This window comes from Chanodichthys erythropterus, chromosome 2 (genome assembly GCF_024489055.1).
Source record: "Chanodichthys erythropterus isolate Z2021 chromosome 2, ASM2448905v1, whole genome shotgun sequence".
NCBI classification, from domain to species: Eukaryota; Metazoa; Chordata; class Actinopteri; order Cypriniformes; family Xenocyprididae; genus Chanodichthys; species Chanodichthys erythropterus.
In genome coordinates this window covers 10,805,184-10,828,489 of record NC_090222.1, presented here as the reverse complement: position 1 = coordinate 10,828,489, position 23,306 = coordinate 10,805,184, and the positions used below count along the sequence as shown (strand labels likewise).

Genomic DNA, 23,306 nt, shown 5'->3' with positions numbered 1-23,306 from the left:
CAGAAGACGTAGGACGTAGTGTAAGCATTTTGAATTGTTAGAGTTTTACACTTTCTTCATAAATTGAATACGTAAGGCGTACCCCCTGATGCCGTGTGGAGTATGTTTATGATGGATGGATGCACTTTCTTTAGATTCATACTCATTGGTCCCGTTCACTGCCATTATAAAGCTTGGATGCATCAGGATATTTATTAATATAACTCCGATAGTGTTCATCAGAAAGAAGAAAGTCATATACAATGCACCAAGGATGGCTTGAGGGTGAGTAAAGCTTGAGGTAATTTTCATTTTAAAGTGAATTAATCCTTTAAAGGCTTCTGATGATTGAAACAGATTTTCTTAATTACTATCACAATGCACATTTGGTGTGATTCCAATGCTGGGTTACACTTTTGTTGTAAAGTAGAAAGTAGACATTTACATTGTATCAGAACAGTAAACGATTTTTCAAGAAAGTGGCTCTTAGATGTAAGAGTCTTTCAAATCCTCAGAAAGACCAAAGCATGCAAACTTGAGCTTCTGTATCCGGCCCACAAAATGTTGTTTAGTTTATTGGCTCATTTTTGTTTTTTTACAGTGTTACCTAGCACCCCAGCCAAGTGACTTTTACTGTCTCACAGCTTTGACGAGGGGCCCAGTCTGCTCTGCCCATTTAAGGCTTTGTTCACTTGTCTTTCTTGTATTCTAATCTGTACAAAGGACCCTAAACATTTCAGCTTTTACTGTCATGAGAAAAGTCGGGATACAACGACAATACTGTGAAGGTCAGTTGGACAGATGATTAGGGCAGTCCAGTCTGGATGACAATTTTCTTACTTGGAGAGCGTCCAATTAAAATTTTTGCTTTTTTTGTATTTTTTCTACACTTGGATGTACATATAACGATATCCACTGGGCTGTGACTGATACTCATTGTTTGCTTGGATGAAGATAAAGCTACAATAGTCTGACAAACTTTACATCTAAGATTTCATGGATAACATACATGAACAGAAGTCTGGAGGATGTAAGCCAGAATTGCAGTCATCGATAATCTCAAACAGTCAGATCACTGCTTTAAAAGTATGTATGATTCAATGTTCTGATGCTGCTTCATTTGCTTTCTATATATGTAAATCTGTATCATGTTACAGTTTGTAACATTTGTCTGTGCTCAGATTTAAAACAATGTTGAGAGATCTCAGTTAAGATCTCAGTCTCCTAAGCAGTGAAAGAGTCATGACACTGCATTGATATATGTACATTTAAAAATATTGTGACTTTAGAACATCTTATTTATGTGTGTATGTTGATGTTATTGAATTCATTATTTGTGGTTCTTCGGTTCTTTCCTGTCCTGTAGAATATATAAACAAGAAGAGCTTCATTATAGTTTAAAGGTTATATTACCCTTTTTTTTTTTTTTTTTTTTTTTTTTAATTTTTTAAATTTTTTTCTGTTCCTTTAATTGTTTTCCCTTTTTAAGTAAATTTGGTTACACTTAATTTTAAGTTTAAGTACTGTGTCATTTTAAGAACTTCATGTACTTATTATATAGTTTGTTTTAGGGTTAGTTGCATGTAATTATACATAAATTATAGTTACTACTATGGTTTCTAAATGTTAAATTTCTTTATTTTATTTAAACCTTTCAGCTCCAATATAAGAGTCAATATCATAAAAGTTCTACTTTGCATTATTTCTTAAAATTTTTTTTTTTTTTTTTTTTTTTTTTTTTTCATTGATTTTCTATTTTTTGTGAACAAAGAATCACTATCCCAAATACTGCTGTCATTACTATCCATTACTATGGACCACTTTAGTCTATGTGATTTGTATTTATAAAAATGAAAATATGCTTAAATTTATGAATACAAATCACATAAACTTAATGGTCCATTCCCTTGTTCCATTAAGATTTTACAAATGTTTTATTAAGCTTTTATTAAGCTCACCCCACAATTTAAAAATCTTAATTCATGATATGATATATCATGACATTTGAAGTTTCATTTTGCAAGATTTCTGGAATAAATCAAAATTACTCCTACAGTACTACAGTGTCCTACTACATCTGTTGGATATTAATAGACCACAAATAATAAATGGTCAAATTGTGACTATAACACTCCTCATGTATTCTAAAGTGGGTACATCTTCTTATCACACAGCAAAAGCTGAAAGAAGAACGTGAGGCCAAGAGAGCACAGCTGGACAGCAGACATGACTATGTTCTCAGCATTGTGTCCTCTTGTGTTGGTCTGGAGAAGGCTGAAGTTGAAGATGCAATACTGGAGGGCACACAGGTTAACAATATTCCACATACACACTTCAAACATTCTTAATTTGGTTTTGAAGAGCATGTTCTTTACATTTCATAGTCAGGAAGTCATAGACTGCTAACATTTGTTAATATAGTGATTACACAAGTTTAATTATAACAATGTTCTGCCTGATCTTTCAGATTGACCGGATGGAGCAATTCTTTGCTGTTGATGGCCTTTCTCACCTCATGTTATACTACCAAGACACAGAGCCTGTGGATGCAGGTTAGTAAAGCCTGTGAATCTCACAATAATGTCCATGTCATAATTCACCTCAAATTCCAAAAAAAGTAATGATAAAAATTAAATCAACCTAAAGGCTCATTGGAAAAACTTAAAATTGAGATTTTTGCAGAACTCCAAAAACGTACCTATACATATCACTGAATCACTGCAGTTTCTAGCTAAAACTTGCTCAACAGCTCACCTGGTACAGCATTGCATTAGCACTCAGGTATTGAGTCCCCTGAAATGCTGTCATGATAAAAGAGCTCAAAGACTTGTAGAAGCACGTCAAAAAGGCATAGTTACCTCAGCAAATGCATTTGTATCTCACATTGCTTTTGTTGAACTCTATCGATTTATTTCAAACTGCCATGATACATACATTCAACGTAATAAAATGTTGCCAGATTCCCATTCAGCTCTTCTGGATCTAACTGAACTCCACTTTAAGGCTACGTAGATATTTCACTTTGAAAGTGTCGCAAAACATCCAAAATGCAAAGTAATATCATTTTGCAGAGATGTCACCACAGGCAAATTTTGCCAGTGAACCTGGGTTGAAAAAATGCAATAATGCTGTAACACTGTACCCTAATTAGACATGCATTAAGATTTCAGCAATGATCAATTTGTCTTTGTGTCTTTGTTTGGTAGCGACATCCTCCTCAGTGAGTCGTGGTAAGAAAGCCAAGGTCTTCGTGACGGAAGGCACAGATGTGGCCCTCACTGGCATTTGTGTATTTTTCACCCGGGCAAACACCTCCAAGCCTATCACATCAGAGAATATCCACAGGGTAAACAGAAACAAGAGAAAATGTGTGAAAAGCAGCCCCTAAGGTTTTCCCAGAAAAATCTCACCATCTGTTAACCATGTCAATAAAAAGATCATGTCTTTTTTTTTTCCCCTGTACATATTTCTTGCTTAAACCATCATATAGTATTATTTGGTAGATTCCATATGAGTAGACAGTGGATTCTTATGACTTTTTTAAGCATTAGAGGCACAAAAGGTGTTTTTCAGATGAATTTATAGCTAGTTTAATTTATCTAACATAAATCAAACTAGCTATAAAGTAACTAGTTTTAATATCATCAAATACCGTATTTTGAAATAATCTCGACTGTATTCAACAATTACCAATTTATTTATATATATTAGTACTGTTTCTAAAAATTACCAATTACCAACATTTTTGTAACTACTGTTTTATAGCTTAATTTATACTAAATTTGCTAGTAAATAAAAAAAAAAAAACAAGATTGACATTTGGTAACAGATTTGCATGACAAACCTCATATAAAATTAATTATATAATATTTAATTTGAACTTTTTATTAAGGTTATGCCTCCTTTTTTTAAATGACTGTTTGCTGTGTGTAATATTTTTTTTCTTATATGTCATCAAAACAACAACAACACAAGTCTCCTGTGTATGTGTTCATCCTTTCTCCTCTGTTTGCTCTCATAGGATGTGAACTTCAACATGTTGGACACAACGGGTGTTGGTCTGCTGAAGAGCATGGAGCAGCTGCTGTCAGAGATCTTCATCCCCACTCTGAGGAAGATGAACCACGGCTGGGGAGAGCTAGCAAGCCCGCAGGCTCAGGCTGTCAAACAAGACTTTATTAGCTCCCTGGACAGCTTTGTCTCTGTGTTAGCTGGGGCACAGGAGAGCCTGCAGGAAAAGGTCTCACAAATACAAAAGGACAAAGAGAGAGGCACACTTTTACAATAACATAAACACACTCACGGATTGCACATACTCCATTCTAGTTTTATATTGATCCATGAACTCTCAAAAATGAATTGGTTGGTGGATTTGGTCAGGCAGATGAAATATTGGAAATCTGAACCTATTTTTCTTACCTCTTTTAAGCTTTCAGCCATCAAGATCATTTTTCTTGATTTATACGATCTTGGATTGTGGTGGGGAGGGGGTTGATCATTTTAAAAGAATGTTTTGGGTTCTCACAACAGGATTTGTGGCATTAGCCCAGAAAAAATCAAATAAATAAATAAACACTTACTGTAAACGGATGTACACAACAGGGTCAGGCAGTAAACATTCTTTCAAAAGCATAGCTAGGAAACAGTATTTGTGGTAACATGAGACTAGTTAGTTGTCACTACCTTTTGTCTTGATGAACATAATTTCACCAAGTACAGCATGTTCCATGGATCAACATTCCAATCAACTAATCACATTTGAGTTTACAGTTTATCAAGTTTAGGCTTATAACCGGGGTTAGGTGCTTCTACGTCAGTGTTATTCACCTATAATTTCCCTCTGATTTTAGGGATAGATTATGGGTAGTGTTAGGTCTAGGGATAGGGATAAGGTCTAAATTTTCAGACAGGAATGTTGTTCCAGGATCAATAAAATATATTGATCTTGGAGCATGTCTTACTTGGCAAAATCACAGTGACCCTTTTGTCTTATAGTTAGCTTTCAACTCCAATGGTATAACCTTGTCATGCAGATAAACTACTGATATCTGCAAGGTTACCAGAGATCAGATGTTATGCCTAGAAAAATTTAGCCCTACCTCAAAAAGTGATTTAGACAGCTTGGCAGCCTGAATATAAATTTATTTTTATGTTTACTAAAAAACAGACAAAAATGAAAGTTTCACATTAAAGTGGATTGCTTCATTTACTTCTTTTGTAAAGTGCACACTACCAGACAAAAGGAATAATTTTGATTTTATAATGTTTTTGAAAGAAGTTTCGATAACACTTTATTTTAGGGTTCAATTCTCACTATTAACGAGTTGCTTATTAGTATGTGTATTTCTAGGATGTTGGCTGTGTAGCACATATTAATTGCATGACCACATTCTACATCCCAAAAATGAAAAATCTTTCATTAATTACTCACCCTCATGTCTTTCCTCACCCGTAAGACCTTTGTTTATCTTTGGAACACAAATTAAGATATTTTTGATAAAATTCGATGGCTCAGTGAGGCCTCCACTGACAGCAAGATAATACTTTTTGTGTGCCAAAAACAAACAAACAAAATAACAACTTTATTTAACAATATCTAGTGATGACCGATTTCAAAACACTGCTTCATGAAGCTTCTAAGCTTTACAAATCTTTTGTTTTCATATCAGTGGTTTGGAGCATGTATCAAACTGCCAAAGTCACATGATTTTAGTAAACGAGGCATCGTTACGTCATAAGTGTTTCAAAACGTTTCAAAATTTCAGTGGTTCTCGTGACTTTGGCAGTTTGATAGAAGTGTTTTGAAAACACCCATCACTAGATATTGTTAAATAAAGTCATTATTTTGTTTTATTGGTGCACAAAAAGTATCCCCGTCGCTTCATAACATTAAGGTTGAACCATAGTCACATGAACTGTTTAAAATGTGTCTTTAGTACCTTTCTGGGTATTTGAAAGTGTTAGTTATCTTGCTGTCAATGGAGGCCTAAGCTATCGGATTTTATCAAAAATATCTTAATTTGTGAAGATCGAAGATGAATGAAGGTCTTGTGGGTTTGGAATGACATGAGGGTGAGTAATTAATGACAGAATTTTCATTTTTAGGTGAACTAACCCTTTAATAGGTTAGTTAATAGTGAGGATTGGACCCTAATCTAAAGTGTGACCAAAGTTTCTTATGCTAACCGAGGGTGCATTTATTTGATCAAAAACACAGTAAAACAGTAATATTGTGGAATATTTTTTGATATATTTCGAAATGCAACTTAGTCCTGTGATGGGAAAGCTGAATATTCAGCAGCCATTACTATAGTCTTCAGTGTCCCAGTGTCATCAGAAATCATTCAAACATTCAATTGACATCCCACGTCCCAAAGTAACATCTGTAAAAACTGTTTGATATTCCAGGTAAACCTCCAAGAATGTGAAACTTTTGACTTGAAGACGTTAAAAGGGCCTTCAGATTACACAGCCGTGGCCAACAGCACAGAGGCTCTGGAGAAGATCGAAGCCTGCATGAAAACCTGGATCAAACAGATCGAACAGGTTTCAAATCTGTTACTTTGAACATGCATTTTAGTTTGTTTTATTACATGCAATGTAGTTATTTAACTTTATTATATGCAATGTGTTCTTGTAATTATGAAACGTTAGAGCTTTCTCGAAGTTTTAACTTTGTGATGTGTTTTATATGCTGTATTCACTTTTCAACCATAGTGTCTTGTGCTCTTAAGGTCCTTGCAGAGAGTGACCAGCTAAGGAAAGAGGCAGATGACCTGGGCCCCCGTGCAGAGCTTGACCACTGGAAGAAACGCATGTCCCGTTTTAACTACCTGCTGGACCAGTTGAAGAGCCCTGAGGTCAAAGCTGTACTGGGGGTTCTTATTGTAGCCAAATCCAAACTCATTAAGGTTATTTGACGGTTTATATTATCAGTTAAAATAGTAATTTGCTTCTGGGTGAAAGAGACAGTTACTGGAACATTTACTTTATGCTAAATATGGAGGAAAATGTGTTTTATAATTGTGTTTTTGTGAAATTATGAGGTAAATGTTCCTTTAATTGTTTTTTCAGTATCACTGAAGAAGTCACCATTATTTTTTTTTAATTTTCAACGCTTTGATTGATCTGTTTTTACAGTTTGAGGTATAATTTTCACCCATAAATTATTTGCCTCTGCAGGTTTGGCGAGAACTAGACATCAGGATCACTGATGCAGCAAATGAGGCCAAAGACAATGTGAAGTACCTGTACACCCTTGAAAAGTTCTGTGACCCGCTGTACAACAGCAACCCTGTAAGGCTTGTTCTGCTACGGTTACTAAATTTGTTATTTTAACAGTTTTATTTTAACTGGTTACAGATTATGCCCAACATTATTATCTGTAATCATACTGATCACAGTCATGAGTAGAGAATTTAGAAAATGCATCTATATGAGAAAATCAATAAATATTAATAGTATTAATATTTATATTAATCAAATATTTATTTTCCATATAAAGTTAAAAAAAAGTTTATTAAATAGACCATACTTAATCAATATATTTTCTTTAGACATAAGCCAAAATGTTACTTAATGTAGGCCAATATAAAGTATGTATATATTGCTTTTTAAAAAATCATTTCTCCATAAACAAAAGCAAAAATTAGCTATAATATGAAAGTAGAATTTGATTTAAGATAAAAAGATAAATAAATTCAAAACAGCTTACATACTATAAATAAAGAGAGCTTAATGTTTATCAAGATGTCTTTTTAAAACATGTATCATATTTTTTGATACATTTTTTGTTCTGTACTAACGTCTCGGGTTACGAGTGTAACCCCTGTTCCCTGAGTAAGGGAACGAGACGCTACGTCGAATGACGTGATGGGAACCCTCTGTATTTTGTGTTCGTGAAGCACCTCTGTATCCAACCAATGAGAAAGACGTGACGTCAGAGGCGGGTAAAGCATACCCAGAACAAAGCACGCTAGCTTCTGTAACATGTCTGAAGCAAGCGCTCCAGGTATGTAGGAGGTACGGCAACGTGACGTAGCGTCTCGTTCCCTTACTCAGGGAACAGGGGTTACACTCGTAACCCGAGACGTTCCCTTTCGTGGGAACTATCGACGCTACGTCGAATGACGTGATGGGAACGCTATCCCAACTACGCCGTATCTCCGAATGCCTGGCTGTTGTCTTGTAGAACTCTGGCACCCGGAGTAACATTTAAGTTGAGATTATAAAATCTAATGAAGGTGTGCTGGGATGACCATCCAGCCGCACCACATATGTCGTCCAGAGAGACTCCGGACAAGAGAGCTTTAGATGCCGCCATACCTCTCGTGGAATGAGCACGCACGACTAAGGGACATGGGAGTCCCACTGTTTCATACGCCAGTGAGATGGCCTCAACCACCCACTTACTCATCCTCTGCTTGGATGCTGGGCCCCCTTTCTTAGGGGACCCATAACACACAAACAACTGATCTGTTTTCCTCCACAGGGCAGCTCTGTGGACGTAAGCATCCAGTGCCCTCACAGGGCAAAGCAGATTTTTCTTTTCCTGATCTGGATTTGTGAATGGAGGCGGGCAGAACGCCTCAAGTGTGATGGGACCTGGGACTCTCGATGGCACCTTGGGAACATAGCCTGGTTTAGTGTGTAGAAAGGCCTTAACCATGCCCGGTGCAAATTCTAGACATGATGGAGCGACTGACAGCGCTTGTAGATCGCCGATCCTTTTTAGTGAAGAAACGGCCAGTAGGAAGATGGTTTTTAATGTCAGGAATTTATCTGACACTTCTTCTATTGGCTCAAAGGGAGCCTCGGCTAACCCTTGAAGCACAATAGTCAAATCCCAGGTCGGGGTTTTTGTGCGCACCACAGGTCTCAACCTGAGTGCGCCACGGAGGAAGCGTATAACTAGGGGGTCTCGGCCCACCGAAGAACCCCCTACAGGATTATGATAAGCCGAAATGGCTGCAATATAAACCTTCAGTGTTGAAGGGGTTAAGCCTTCTGAAAACTTTTCTTGAAGGAACTGTAGCACATAGCTGATAGGAGACTGGACAGGGTCCAAATTACGTTGTTCGCACCATGTAGCGAACAATTTCCATTTATATGAATACAACTTCCTCGTGGAGGGAGCTCTGGAGTGAAGTATGGTCTCCACAACCTCGGTTGGGAGACCAGATTCTATGAGCCTTGCCCCCTCAGAGGCCAGGCGCACAGTTTCCACATTTCCGGACGGGGATGGAGAATCGTACCGCCCGCTTGAGACAGGAGGTCCTGTCTGAGAGGAAGCTCTAGGGGAGAGCCGCTTAGTGGGAGAGTGACATTATGTCTGAAAACCATATCCTGGTCGGCCAGTAAGGGGCCACCAATATTAGGTCGACCCTTTCCTGGCGGACCTTCTCCAGAACCCCCGGGAGCAGTGAGACTGGGGGAAATGCATACAGACGCAGCCTCGGCCATGTCTGTAGCATAGCGTCCAGCCCTAGAGGTGCTGGGTGCTGTAGGGAATACCACAGAGGGCACTGAGCTGATTCCTCTGTGGCAAATAGATCGACTTGAGCTCGACCGAAAGTTTTCCATATCAACTCCACCACCTCGGTGTGGAGTTTCCATTCCCCCGGTCTCGCGCCCTGCCTCGACAGGGCGTCCGCTCCTACATTCAACCGCCCGGGGATGTAAGCTGCTCTCAGCGAGAGGAGCTTTCCCTGGGACCAGAGGAGGATGCGACTGGCCAACCTTGATAACAGGCGAGACCGCAAACCCCCCTGATGGTTGATGTACGAGACCACCGCAGTGTTGTCCGTGCGGACCAACACATGGTGCTCTCTCAGGTCTGGGAGGAAGTGTTTCAATGCGAGAAACACCGCCATCATCTCCAGCCGATTTATGTGCCAGGAGCGTTGATGGTCCTCCCAGAGACCCTGAGCCGAGCGACCACTCATGATCGCCCCCCAGCCCGTGAGGGAAGCATCTGTCGTAAGCATTACACGACGACCAGAAGTCCCCAGCACGGGTCCCTGGGATAGGAACCAAGGCTTCTTCCACATGACCAGAGCACGAAGGCATCGCCGCGTGACTTTGATCGTGCGAAAAGGATTTCCCCTCGGAGAAAACCCCTTGGTCCTGAGCCACCACTGTAAGGGTCTCATGTGCAGGAGGCCAAAAGTAATAACATTGGACGCGGCTGCCATCAGACCCAACAGTCTCTGAAACTGTTTTACAGTGAGTGACTGGCCTAATTTCACCCCATTCACAGCCCAGAGAATGGAACTCACACGAGCAGGGGACAACTGCGCCTGCATCGTGGTGGAATCCCAGATTACTCCTAGATAGTTTGCAACCTGACTCGGGACCAGCACACTCTTCTTGGCGTTGAGCCTCAACCCAAGCCTTTTCATGTGTGACAGGACAACATCTCGATGTTGAACTGCTAATTGTTCTGTTTGAGCTAGTATCAACCAATCGTCGATAAAGTTCAGTACGCGGATGCCCTGGAGTCTCAGCGGAGCCAGTGCTGCATCCACGCACTTTGTGAACGTGCGGGGTGAGAGGGATAGGCCGAAGGGAAGAACCCTGTATTGGTAAGCTTCGCCCCCAAAAGCAAACCTGAGGAACTTCCTGTGAGAAGGATGGATGGATACATGGAAGTATGCGTCTTTCAGATCTATCGCTACAAACCAGTCCTCGGACCTGATCTGAGGGATGATCTGTCTGAGTGTAAGCATTTTGAACTTCAGCTTTTTTACGGATCGATTCAACACACGTAAATCTATGATCGGACGCAACCCTCCATCCTTCTTCGGAACAATGAAGTAGCGGCTGTAAAAGCCCGACATTTTGCTGGGAGGGGAAACCCTTTCTATAGCCCCTTTTTGCAAAAGCGTCGTAACCTCCTGTTCCATCACCAGAGACTGCTCTGGGGTTACCACTGTGGGGAGCACCCCTTTGAACTTGGGTGGTCGAGAACCAAATTGAATTCTGTATCCCTGTTCTATCATGAGCAGCACCCACTTCGAAATGTTCGGGAGACTTTTCCATTCTTCCAAATATTCTACTAAGGGAACCAGTCTCTCGAGACTGGTCTCTGGTGTTTTTTGAGCACTTGGCTCGTCTATCTGACGCGGCGCACCGGCAGACAAACGAATTACATGCTAACCGACCCTCCTCGGAGGATCGGCGGAGACCGCTGTGCCCTGACGCACACTGGGTGGTAGGGTTGACAGGACGGTCCCCTGAGGGCACTGGGGAGGACCCGATATCCGAATCCCCCCAGAGGGGGCTGCCCTCGAGAGATCCTGCATCATAGATGTCAGGACCTCTTCTTTGAAGCCTTCCGAGAGATAATGACGGTCCTCAGATCCGTCCTACCTCCGGAAGGCTTCGCCTGTGCCGCCCGACCTGGTCCCCAAGATTTTCGTGGGGGAGCCCGGGAGGCGACACTGGCCTTCTGTTGCGCCCTGTGCGCTGAGGAGCTGGCTGTCGGCCGAGGCTGCTCCCGCTCAGCAGCCTCGGGGGGATGAGAGCGGCGGGGAATAATTTTTGAGAAAGCCGCTGTTTGTTTCCGTGTCTCCTGAAACCTGTCGACGACGGTTGACATCGCGTCGCCGAACAGGCCAGCAGGAGACAGCGGCGCGTCCATGAGCGTGTTTTTATCTCTTTCTTTGATATCAGAGAGATTGAGCCAAAGGTGCCTCTCCGTGGCCACCAAGGCTGCCATAGAGCGGCCGATGGACTTGGCCGTCTCCTTGGTGGCCCGGAGAGCTAGATCTGTTGCTTTTCTTAGCTCATGAATTGCCTCAAATCGCCTCCCCACTCTCATCAATTTCCCCCAGCAGATCGGCTTGATATGCCTGTAAGATTGACATCGTATGAAGGCATGCAGCCGCCTGACCTGCTGCCGAATAAGCCTTGCCCACCAAGCTGGAAGTTGTCTTTAGAGGCTTGGTGGGCAACGTCGGGGTCTTAAGGGACGATGTCGACTCAGGCGAGAGATGGCTCGCGAGCGTCTCTTCGATCCGAGGCATCGCCCCATAGCCATGATGTTTTAGGCCAACAATATTACTATACAAAGATGTCTGTGGACTGTATAGCCGATACTGAACCGGTCTCTTCCACGACCTCGACACCTCGGTGTGGAGGTCGGGAAAAAACAGCAGACCCCGACGCTGGGGTAGTGACCGTGCGGGGAGAAACCTTTCGTCTAACTTGCTTTTTGGTTTACTGTCAGGTCTCTCCGCGGGCCAGTCAATATTTAATTTTTCTACTGCCCTGGTCACCACCTCCAAAAGCTCCTCATATGCAGGGGATGAGGCTGGCGGTTCCTCATCGACGCTCTCCACATCAACCTCCTCGGAGGAAGATACGTTGAGCATCGGTGTCTCCCTTCGGGGGGAAGAAACCGCTACGCGTGCTTCCGCCACCAAAGGAAAGACACTGGGTCTAGCAGGTAAGGGAAGCGATAGGGCAGCGCCCGTCTCTTCCCCCTCTGCTAGATCCATCTGTGAACCCCACGAGTGCAGCCTTCACTGTGCCTCGGCAGCAGCGGGACCAGACCCGCGAGGAACACTCGCCCCAGCGCCCTCCTCAAAGAGCGCCCGGCGCGATCGCAGCACTCTGAGGGTGAGCCGTTCGCAGTGTACACAGACAGCTCCCTCGAGAGCCGCCTGTGCATGCTCAACCCCCAGGCATTTAACGCACATGTCGTGTGTGTCTCCTTCCACAATGAAACGCGGGCAAGGAGGAGCACACTTCCTAAACTGCTGCTTTTCCGCCATTCTTATATATATATGTGTCTTATTTTGTGCTTGGGAACTCTTGTCCTCGAACAAAGAGACCACAGTGTGTATGATAGACAATACAACAATAAATAAGACAGACAGATACAGATAGCGCTTGCTGAAGACAACAGAAGCTAGCGTGCTTTGTTCTGGGTATGCTTTATAGCTTCCTGATCCGTGACGTCACCCGCCTCTGACGTCACGTCTTTCTCATTGGTTGGATACAGAGGTGCTTCACGAACACAAAATACAGAGGGTTCCCATCACGTCATTCGACGTAGCGTCGATAGTTCCCACGAAAGGGAACCAAAATACCACTAGAAAACTGAACAAAACCTATGATTACTTCTGCAGTCAGTAAAGCTAGCAGTACGTTCTGCACATCAACAAGCAAAAATCATCAAGTATTAAAATTGTTTGTTTTATTTATTGTTATTTTATAAAGAATAAACTGAACAGGTTTAAACACAAAGCATTACTTTAAAAAAAAAAAACAACAACAACAACAACAAAAAAATGGGCCAACCAAGGATGTTTTTTTTTTTTTTTTTATGTGTGTGATACAGTATCTAGTTTATAAAGAGTTTTTTACACCCTGTGATATTAGCTGTGTTCTTTATATAGGTGTCCATGGTAGAAGCTATTCCTGGGCTCATAAATGCGATCCGTATGATCCATAGCATCTCTCGTTACTACAACACTTCAGAGAAGATCACCTCCCTTTTTGTCAAGGTAAGATTGAGCTGACACCCAAGATAACTAAATTTAATTTCAGACTTAATACTTTAAACTGGAAATATTATCTATCTCCTTAGGTTACAAATCAAATGATCACCGCCTGTAAAGCCTATATCACAAATAATGGCTCGGCAACCATATGGGATCAGCCACAGGAAGTGGTATCTGAGAAACTCAAAGCTGCCATTCGCTTGAATCAGGTACAATGTGACATTTAGCTGGAGGATGTGCTTATATAAAGTGATTAAGGTCCAGATACCAAAGCATTTTTAAAAGGAAAAATGTGTCACATTTTCCTTGGCCTTTAATGTAAGGAGTAAAAGGATAACAAATGACACACATTCATTCACACACACACACACACACACACACACACACACACACACACACACACAAAAAAAAAAAAAACTAGGAGCACATCTGCTAAACACACACTGCCTTTGAACACGACACTTAACCTTCATCCACAGCTTCTTCTCCTATATCTGTCTATCCCATTTTACCAGGAGACAGATTTTGCTAAGCTTTAAAGCTCTGATGGTCATCCCTTGTAGGGAGAGATTAACACAAGAAGAACACATAGCCAGAAGACTTAAACACTTTCCCCCGGTTTCACAGACAAGGCTTAAGCCTAGTCCCAGACTAAAATGCATGTTTGAGCAGTTTTAATAGAAAACAACATGCACTGACATATCTTAAAATATGTCAATGCCATTGTTTTGTCTTAAGATACACACCAGTAATGTTTTTTTTTGTTTTTGTTTTTTTTTTGTTTTTCTAAGGCATGTTTGTAAAAGCTACTTAAATATCCTAATTGAACTAAGGCCTAATCCTGGCATAATCTAAGCCCTGTATGTGTAGTGTGATTTTATTTAGTTATAGCTATCTTACACTCTAAAAAATGTTGGGTTAAAAGCAACCCAAGTTTGGTTGAAAATGGACAAACCCAGCAACTGGCTTGTTTTAACCCAGCGGTTGGGTTAAATGTTTGCCCAACCTACTGGACAGTTTTATGTAATGAAGGGTCAACAGAGAGGGGATCCATTTGCAGCTTTTATTAATAGCAACCGCAACAAGGCAAGGGCTGAGACAGAGACGTAAACAGGGACAGGCATCAGGGCAGGCAGCAAACAAACACAGTCCAGTAAACAGGCAAGGGTCAGGGCAGGCAGCAGAGAATCACACAGAGATAAACAGTCCAATCGGCAACAGAATAACAATCCACAAAAACGCTCAGAAATGATCACCGGGGCAAATCAGGACTTCGCGATGAGCGTGTGAGTGTGTGTGTGTGTTTGCTGCTTAAATAGCGTGTGAGTGTGATGTGGTGCAGGTGTGTGCGCAGTCAGTCCCAGGAATGAGGGCTTATGGGAAATGTAGTCCGAATGGTAACAAATCAGTATTCCAGTGAGGGCTCCCTCCGGTGGTGCGGGGGAGGAAGTGTGGGAGCCTCACTTTTTTACATTTTATTTAACTCAACTATTGTTTAAAAATGACTGTATTGCTTGCTTAAAATGAACCCAAAGTATGTTGAAAATGAACATTTATTAATATTTTTAATAAATTAACATGTATTCATATGTTTAATGAATAATAATTAAACAATAAACATTTATTAAATTGCTTATTAATAAATGTTCACCTTTTGATTATTATTGTTGCCTCTAGTAATTATGTGTCTGATTTTTATTACCAAGCTATTTTGGGTTCATTTTAAGCCAGCCATATAGTAATTTTTAAACAATAGTTGGGTTAAATAAAACTTTTCACTTAACCGCTGGGTTAAAACCACCCAATCGCTGGGTTTGTACATTTTCAACCCAATTTGGGTTGTTTTTAACCCAGCATTTTTTAGAGTGTAGCTTTCAACTTCGATGTCTTGACTTGTAAAGCCAATAAACTCTTCAAACCAACTCTTTCTGTAACTTTATCTGCAAACTTCCCAGAAATGGAAATGACTTTATACCTAGAAAAGTAGTCCTAAATCAAAATGGATGATTTAGGCTTCTAGATTTAAACAGCTTAATAAACTTTATTTTCATTTAGCAAAAAATGCGAGCTTCACATTAAAGTGGTTTCATTTGCTTCTTTTTGTTCATTTGCTGAACACTGCCTTTGAACACAACACTTTAAGGCTCTGTTTACACATGGTATTAAGATGCATTTTGGACGATCGGATCACAAACCCCAATATTTACATAAACCCTGTCCCCGGGAACATGCAACAAAGGGGGTGAGGCCATGTTGGCCTGCTTTAGAGAAGAGGAAGTTTTGTTGTAGTAGAGCGTTGTTGCCATGCCTTCATTTTATGCCAGATTTTATCTTATCTTTAAGGCTCTGATGTGCATCCCTTGTAGGAAATGTGAACACAAGAAGAGAACAAATAAGTTACACACAAGTAGTGATTAATAGTGTATTTCTTTTGGGATGAGTAGTGGAATAGTAGTTGAAAATATAGATATATTGAATTTATTGATTGTTGCTTTAGAAAAAAAAGTGTCTACTGCATGAATAAAATGTAAATATTTGTGTTCAATATTTCAGGAATACCAGAAGTATTTCCAAAAAACCAAGCAGAAGCTAGAGGAGAATCCGTCGGAGCGTCAGTTTGACTTTAGCGAGATGTACATCTTTGGCAAGTTTGACACGTTTCAGCGACGGCTGAACAAAATCCTAAACATGTTTAGCACCATTACCACCTACAATGCCCTTCAGGACTCCAAAATTGAGGGACTGGAAACCATGGCAACCAGATTTCAGGTATCATGGCAATGACATAGTAATCAGTGTGGTCTATTTTTAGATTTGCACAGAAGACAAAAGAACATATCCTCAGAATACCCTGAAAATACTGTAATTACTGAAGTAAGGATAGGTTGTCTACTTTAATGACATATAAATGTTTAATTTGGATGAGCCATTTGTCAGTGAACTAAATGAACTGTATAACCTGAGATTTAATGAAAGGTAGTCAAACACCTCAGTCTGTGCAGTCATTGTAAGATATTCACAAGAGCTATATTATACACAATAGGGGGTATAATTAGAATTTATTAAGATGATTGTAATGTACTGTTCATAATGATGATGTGTAATAAGTCTCATAGGGTGAATACCATTAAAGTGAGACACTTTTGAATAGTTTGCCATTGCTGTAGTACTCCAAATGATTACATCTATGTATTTCCATAATAGTTGAACATAATCCAGATTTCCAGTAAGGGAAGAATATACACACAAGGATAAATAACTGCTTCTCATTCCAAATGAGTAAAATTGCGATAACGTTTGATTCAGTGTGTAAGCATTTTCTGACTGTAATTAGCATTGTTAACTTAAGAGGTATTTGTTCTGTTTGCTGCCGCCTGTGGACAGACTGCAGATATGCAAGCGAAATGGGAGGTAACTGTGAAGGAGTAACTTGTTTTTAATATATTGCATGTCTCATTATGAATTGTTAACTTGCATGGGTTGGGAACATAACTTTAGCTTAAAAGTAGAATCTGACCTTTCATGCCAATCTGACATCAGTATTATGGTTATTTTTATAATGATGAATTACGTGATTTTGGCTGGCAGGCTGGTCCTGGATTTGCATGAAATGGCAAATGTTACCTGTAGCTTTAACCTAGTATTGTCGTACTGTGAGTCCATTAACATTCATCGCATCTCTTTATTCCAGTCACAAGATTATTTATTCATTTTTGTGTCCATGGAAACAAAGTTCAGACCCAGAGGGCTCCATGCTCCAGGAGAACTGAATAATTGAACAAAAGCTGATAAAGATCTACTGCTAACTCCTGTTCTTTGTGAAAGTTGACAGTCTGTAGGAGTCAATTAATATTTTACAACAAACTGCTCCTTTTGGGCATTTAAGGTGTTCTGGTGCACACAGCTGAGTGCTGTTGTAGCAAACGACTGAACATTTATCTTTCCAACTGGGAATGTTTTCGGTACAAGATCTGCTCGTTGTTTTTATCAAGAGCCAATAGTCAGTTTTCACACTTATTCTTATATTATTCCAAGCCCATACAACCTGGAACACAAAAGGCATTTTCAAGAAGATTCATGCTGTGGTAATGCTTTAGAATACTGTTCCAGCATCAATGAATAACATGAACAAATGAGAAACATACTATTAACACTACTATTAACTAACAAGAAACTCTTATCTTATTATTAATGAATTAGTAAGCAATAGTGCTCAGTTGAATGTGGTATTTCACTATTAGCTAATCAATAACTACTATATTTTTTTCATACCTCCCAGAGGACTACTAATAACTACTATATACAGGTTCATAATTAACATGAATAATGCACATAATCCAAATAATTACTAATTCCTTTTGAAGAATTTGGTAATACTTGGGTCACTAGTGGGTTACCATGTTCTTCACTTTAGAATTAATTATACATTATGCATTATTTATAATTAATTATGAACCTGTATATAGTAGTTCTCTGGGAGGTATGAAAAAATATAGTAGTTACTGATTAGCTAATTGTGAACAACCACATTCATCTGAGCACTATCATTAAATTGTTAATCAGAGTTTCTTGATAGTTAATAGTATTGACCAGTGTGTTAATAATGCATTACTTATTTGTTCCTGTGTAGTTATTCAGTAATGATGGAACAGTATTCTAAAGTGTTACTCATGCTTTACTTGGCAAAGAAAGCATATTCTATGGACTGTAAATTTCCAAAATGGCACTATAAAAATAGTAAACCTTGCCCTCTAAATATATTGTACCTAAATATATCTCACACTATCACATGGCTTCAGAAGACATGGAATTTAGCTCACAATCTGTATGGACTACTTTTGTAGTCCTTTTTAGTCTTTTAAGAGCTTGATAGCCACTGGTTACTGTTTTTTTTTTTTTTTTTAATGAAAAAAGCAGTGTAAACACTTACACATGGGTGAATAAAGGATGACAGAATAATAGATTTTCATTTTTAGATGAACCATTTCTATTCCAATCTTACATTCTGACAGCTGTCCGTTTCCTTGATATTACTAATTATGTTGGCCTCTGTATGTCCAGGCCATTGTGTTGACCATGAAGAAAAAACAGTACAGTTTCCTGGACCAAAGAAGGACTGACTTTGATCAGGACTATGATGAATTTTGTAAACAAACTAGTGAACTACATGTAAGAATCTTTTTAGTTTTGTAGTTTTTATTTTATTACTTTTATTTTATTTAAAACAATTTCTTATACTTTATTCTTAAATATTCTTTCTAGATCCAACTGAAAACTTTCATGGACAACACCTTTGACAAAATTCAAAATACTGAGCGGGCTTTACATGTGCTCAAGAAATTTGAAAGGTAATATCTGTTTTTTTTTGCCTAGTTAAGTTTACAGAAATAACAGGGGTTATATATCATTCAGATGTTTGGGGTCTGTGTGTTTTTTTAAATGTTGTTGTTGCTGCATCTATTTAATCAAAATGACAGTAATATTGTTATATTTTATTGCAATTTTAAATAACTGTTTTCTATTTAATATATATATTTAGATTGTAACTTATTCCTCTGATTGCAAAGGATTCACATGATTCTTCACACATTCTAATACTCTGAGTTGGTGCTTAAGAAACAGTTCTTATTATTATCACAGTTGAAAATATTTTTTGTGGAAAACATGATGACATGATTTTTTCAGATTTCTTTGATAAATTAAGTTTGAAAGAACATTTATTTGGAATATAATTTTTTTGAGACAATGTCAAAAGTCTTTACTGTCACTTACAGTATGATACATTAATACATCTTTTCTTAATGAAATCAATTAATTTTTCAACAACAAAAACAAAAACACAAACTTGCTGACCTCTTTTTTTTTCTTCTTTTTTTCTCATATTAACCAGGCTTGGCATCCCAGACTTGGGCATCAGTGAGAAGTACCAGAAGATTCTGCAAAACTTTGGCAGGGACATTGAGATGATCTCTCGAATTTACACCAAACAGAAAACAGACCCCCCGATCGCTCCAGACCTCCCTCCAATCGCAGGGAAGATTGTGTGGGCTCGGCAGCTGTACAGCCGCATCCAAGAGCCCATGGATCTTTTCCAGCAGCTTCCTGGGATACTCTGCACTCCAGATGCCAAGCCCATCATTCGAAATTACAATCGGGTGGCCAAGGTGTTGCTGGAGTTTGAAGTGCTTTATCATCAGAGCTGGATGGCACAGGTCAGTTATCTTATCAATTCAAAATAGAGTGCAATTAGAACTGCTGTGCAGCCAAAATTATATACCAGTTATCACTGTAAAGCTGCTTTGACATAATCTGCACTGTAAAAAGTGGTAGGTGACTTGCAACAGTGCCTGGCGCCTTTTTCAGTGGTGTTCGTTCCGGAAGTGTTTTTTTCCCATTAATTTTTCCCATAGGAATTAAAAAAAAAAGTCTTCATTAAAGGGTTATAACCCATGAACCAAGCCAACCAGCTATGAGGTGAATCATAACACTACAAACTTTGATATGAAGCAAAGAAGTTCTTAAAAATTGGACAAATAGACAACAGTACAGAGACTGTGCACTTACTGTAACAGCTTTAGTAATTAAAAGAACTACAGTTACATGAATCATTGCGAACTGCAGAATCAATTTAAAAACAATGGAGAAATATAAACCTACTCATTTACAAAATATTGATTATATATATATAAAAAAAAACAAATGATGATGGCTTACAGAAAATTCTACCAATCAGAGAGTTGAAATAAGCAACACATGCATATATATATATATATATATATATATATATATATATATATATATATATATATATATATATATATATATATATATATATATATGTATGTATATATATATATACAAACATTGAGAGTGTAGAGAGATCAACTCGATTACGTCATTCGCAGTCTTTTGGTAGTTATTTTGGCATGTGTTGTTTATTTCAAGAATTTTCTGTAAGGCATCATCGGTACTGTAGTTTTTCACCAGATATCCACTGTTAAACATGATTATTTTTAAAAATAAGCCAAAATAATGCAGGCCGATGGCTTCAGCAGAAGCAAATACCACTGATTAATAATCTCTTAGCTCAGTATGGCTTTTTTTAAAGGTTTATACGTTACCGTTCAAAATCATTTTCCTTATGGAGAAAATGAATTGAGTTTTTACTTTTGGAACCCGACTGTTGCACCCTATAAGGTGCTGTTGACTACTTGCTTTAGACTTATTTAGCTTTTTGCTCATGTGCCACTATCACTTAGTGATGCTTTTAAATTATTAAATTTCTTACCCTGTAACTGTTCATTTCTTTACTTTTCTTCATATTTATCTTACTATAGACTGAAGCAGTTAAAGTGGGGCTGCAAGCCTCTTTGCTGGTCAAGAGTCCAGAAACCGGGGAGCTGCATGTGAACTTTGACCCCCAGATCCTGACCCAGATTCGAGAGACAGACTGCATGCTAGGAATGGGACTTGAGATTCCACCATTTGCAACCATCTTGCAGCAGAAAAAGGATGTTTTCAAAAAGAACTACAATAAACTTCAGGTATGTCTATTTTTTTATCTATCCTTGTTGTATAACACAATGCACTATGTCCACTCTTTAGTACTTTTGTTGCTATGTATTAGTGAAGTAATCAGTCAGGATTACTTCATCGAGAACATACCATCCCATTATAGAAAAAAATAGGGTTACACTTTATTTTGATGGTCCCCTTTAGATATTCTGTTGACTGTAAGTAACATTGCACCTACAGTACATGTCAAATCAGTGTAATTAATGTTTCATTGACCCATTCAATAAAGACGTTCTTGAGTGAATCAGCCGTTGCCTTAAACAAATCGGTTGAATGAATGACTCACCCTTAAGACAGTGACTTGCTGCCACCTACTGGCAGTTTTAGTTTCTTATTTTAAGTACATTTAATTAAAAAGTTTAGATCTGTGATTAATATTACAGATAATTTCATATTTAAACAATATTGAATTACATTTATGTAGATTAATTGTAAATGCAGTGTAAATATATTTGACACTTCTGATGATGCTTCTGTTGCACCTATTACAAAGATGGATTTTGTTTGATTGATAACAGCCATACACTGTGTTATTGTTCTAATTTAATTTAATTTGAATGTTAGAATTTTACATAAAAGGTGATGCATACATCTAATAAGTTTAGAAAAATATGACCTTATATGTAAATGCTCCTAGAAATCAATTTATGGTGGTAAATATTGCCCCTTAAAAATGTTAATTTCTGTTAATGCTGTGAACTAACCATCACATAGAGTATGAATAATATAAATGTCTTTGTGAGTCAGCTGTCCACAACAGGCCTAAACCAGCCATGGTACCAGCACAAAAACACAGTCAGCAAAATATAATCTAATTATGTTAATAACAAACTTTGAAAATTTTTAAACAACTTTGAAAATATTAAGATATAACAAGTTTTTTGTTGTTGTTGTTGTTGTTGTTTTTTCAGTCAATATTGCACACCCCTAATGTACAGTATTCATTTTTATGTCTTCAGGTCTTAACAAGTCTTAAGAGATCATGTTATTCTGTTCTTTAAGCAAAATATGTTATTTAAAGTCATCTTTGACACACTCTGTTCTATATACGTAAGCAACTTTGGTAAGGGTCACAGGTGAGTCATAATAATAATTCAAGGAGAGGGACTGTATCCACCCCCTTCATAGGAGATGCAACAGATTTACAAATTGATATAAAGACAAACTGACAAACTAAGACTGAAACACAGGGGTATATACTGTATACACAGGCAAACAAGAGGCTAACTAGGAACAGGTGAGACTAATAGAGAGTATATTTGGTAACTAAGGGTAACTAAGGAAACTAAGTCAAAAAGGAACTAAATCACAGGAAATAATAAACATTGGAACAAGGGGAACAAAAACGCACTTCAAAATCAAATTTCATAAACAAAAAAAAAATTTAAAAAACAGGAAAGGAACACAAAACCAATGAACATAATAACTAGCTGAAATTAAAATGTTTGCTTTTTTTTAGATTTTATTTCAGTTAAAGGTTATTTTAAGTAATACAAGTTTTTTAATGGTTTTAGTTTTGATTAATTTTATTAACTTTGCATAGAGAATATCAAAAATGATAAAAAAGCTCAACTGTACTTGCTTGATGCTAAAACATACTTGAGTGACACATGAGGACAAACCTCATTGGTTCTCTCATGTCAAGCAAGCACATTTGAGATTCCGTTAACCATATTTTTTGGACTTTATGTATGTGCATTGATCAATGTTTATATATTTATTATTGTTTTTTATTTAATGTTTATGTGATAATGCTTATATGATATCACTGTTCACATTTTGTGCTAGTAGCAATTCAATGTCTTTCATCCTGAAATCAAACCATTCAAGTAAGTCTATCAGGTGAGTGGCATGGTACGGTGCCCTGGAATGTGTAGCTTTACTGACAAGGTCATTTTCTTTTTTTGTGTGATTTTGCATTATATGTTCCTTGTCTCAGCTGATGGTGTCAGAAAACTCCAGGGTGAGGTCTAAGATCCAGCCAGCCTTTGAACAACTGCTCATGCCACATGTTACTAAAGTAGATGAGGCCATCCTGCCTGGACTGACCTCCCTCAATTGGACCTCCCTAAACATAGAGAAATATCTTAATCGGATCACTGCTGCACTCGGTGAGAGACTCCACTCTACAGCTGATTTTTATGACCACATCAGTAACATACAATACAGCAGTGGTTCTCAACTCCAGACATACAAAATGTGCAGAGCAGTGGGTCCCAAGGACTGGAGTTGAGAACCACTGCA

General features: G+C 38.6%; 1 protein-coding gene across 2 annotated transcripts in view; it reads left to right on the top strand.

Annotated features, from left to right (window-relative positions):
- dnah5 (dynein, axonemal, heavy chain 5) overlaps nt 1-23,306 on the top strand; it is a 184,869-nt gene that overhangs the window by 16,043 nt on the left and 145,520 nt on the right. Inside the window, exons 2-17 of one of the 2 annotated variants that reach the window (XM_067392504.1) lie at nt 2,154-2,288; nt 2,447-2,531; nt 3,186-3,325; nt 4,001-4,219; nt 6,388-6,525; nt 6,714-6,890; nt 7,162-7,275; nt 13,383-13,490; nt 13,574-13,696; nt 16,041-16,256; nt 16,872-16,898; nt 18,549-18,656; nt 18,750-18,835; nt 19,378-19,699; nt 20,825-21,031; nt 23,002-23,173. In XM_067392504.1, the coding sequence (XP_067248605.1) occupies nt 2,154-2,288; nt 2,447-2,531; nt 3,186-3,325; nt 4,001-4,219; nt 6,388-6,525; nt 6,714-6,890; nt 7,162-7,275; nt 13,383-13,490; nt 13,574-13,696; nt 16,041-16,256; nt 16,872-16,898; nt 18,549-18,656; nt 18,750-18,835; nt 19,378-19,699; nt 20,825-21,031; nt 23,002-23,173 (2,377 nt within the window). The remainder of the gene's footprint in view (nt 1-2,153; nt 2,289-2,446; nt 2,532-3,185; nt 3,326-4,000; nt 4,220-6,387; nt 6,526-6,713; nt 6,891-7,161; nt 7,276-13,382; nt 13,491-13,573; nt 13,697-16,040; nt 16,257-16,871; nt 16,899-18,548; nt 18,657-18,749; nt 18,836-19,377; nt 19,700-20,824; nt 21,032-23,001; nt 23,174-23,306) is intronic. The other variant, XM_067392512.1, reaches the window with a different exon arrangement.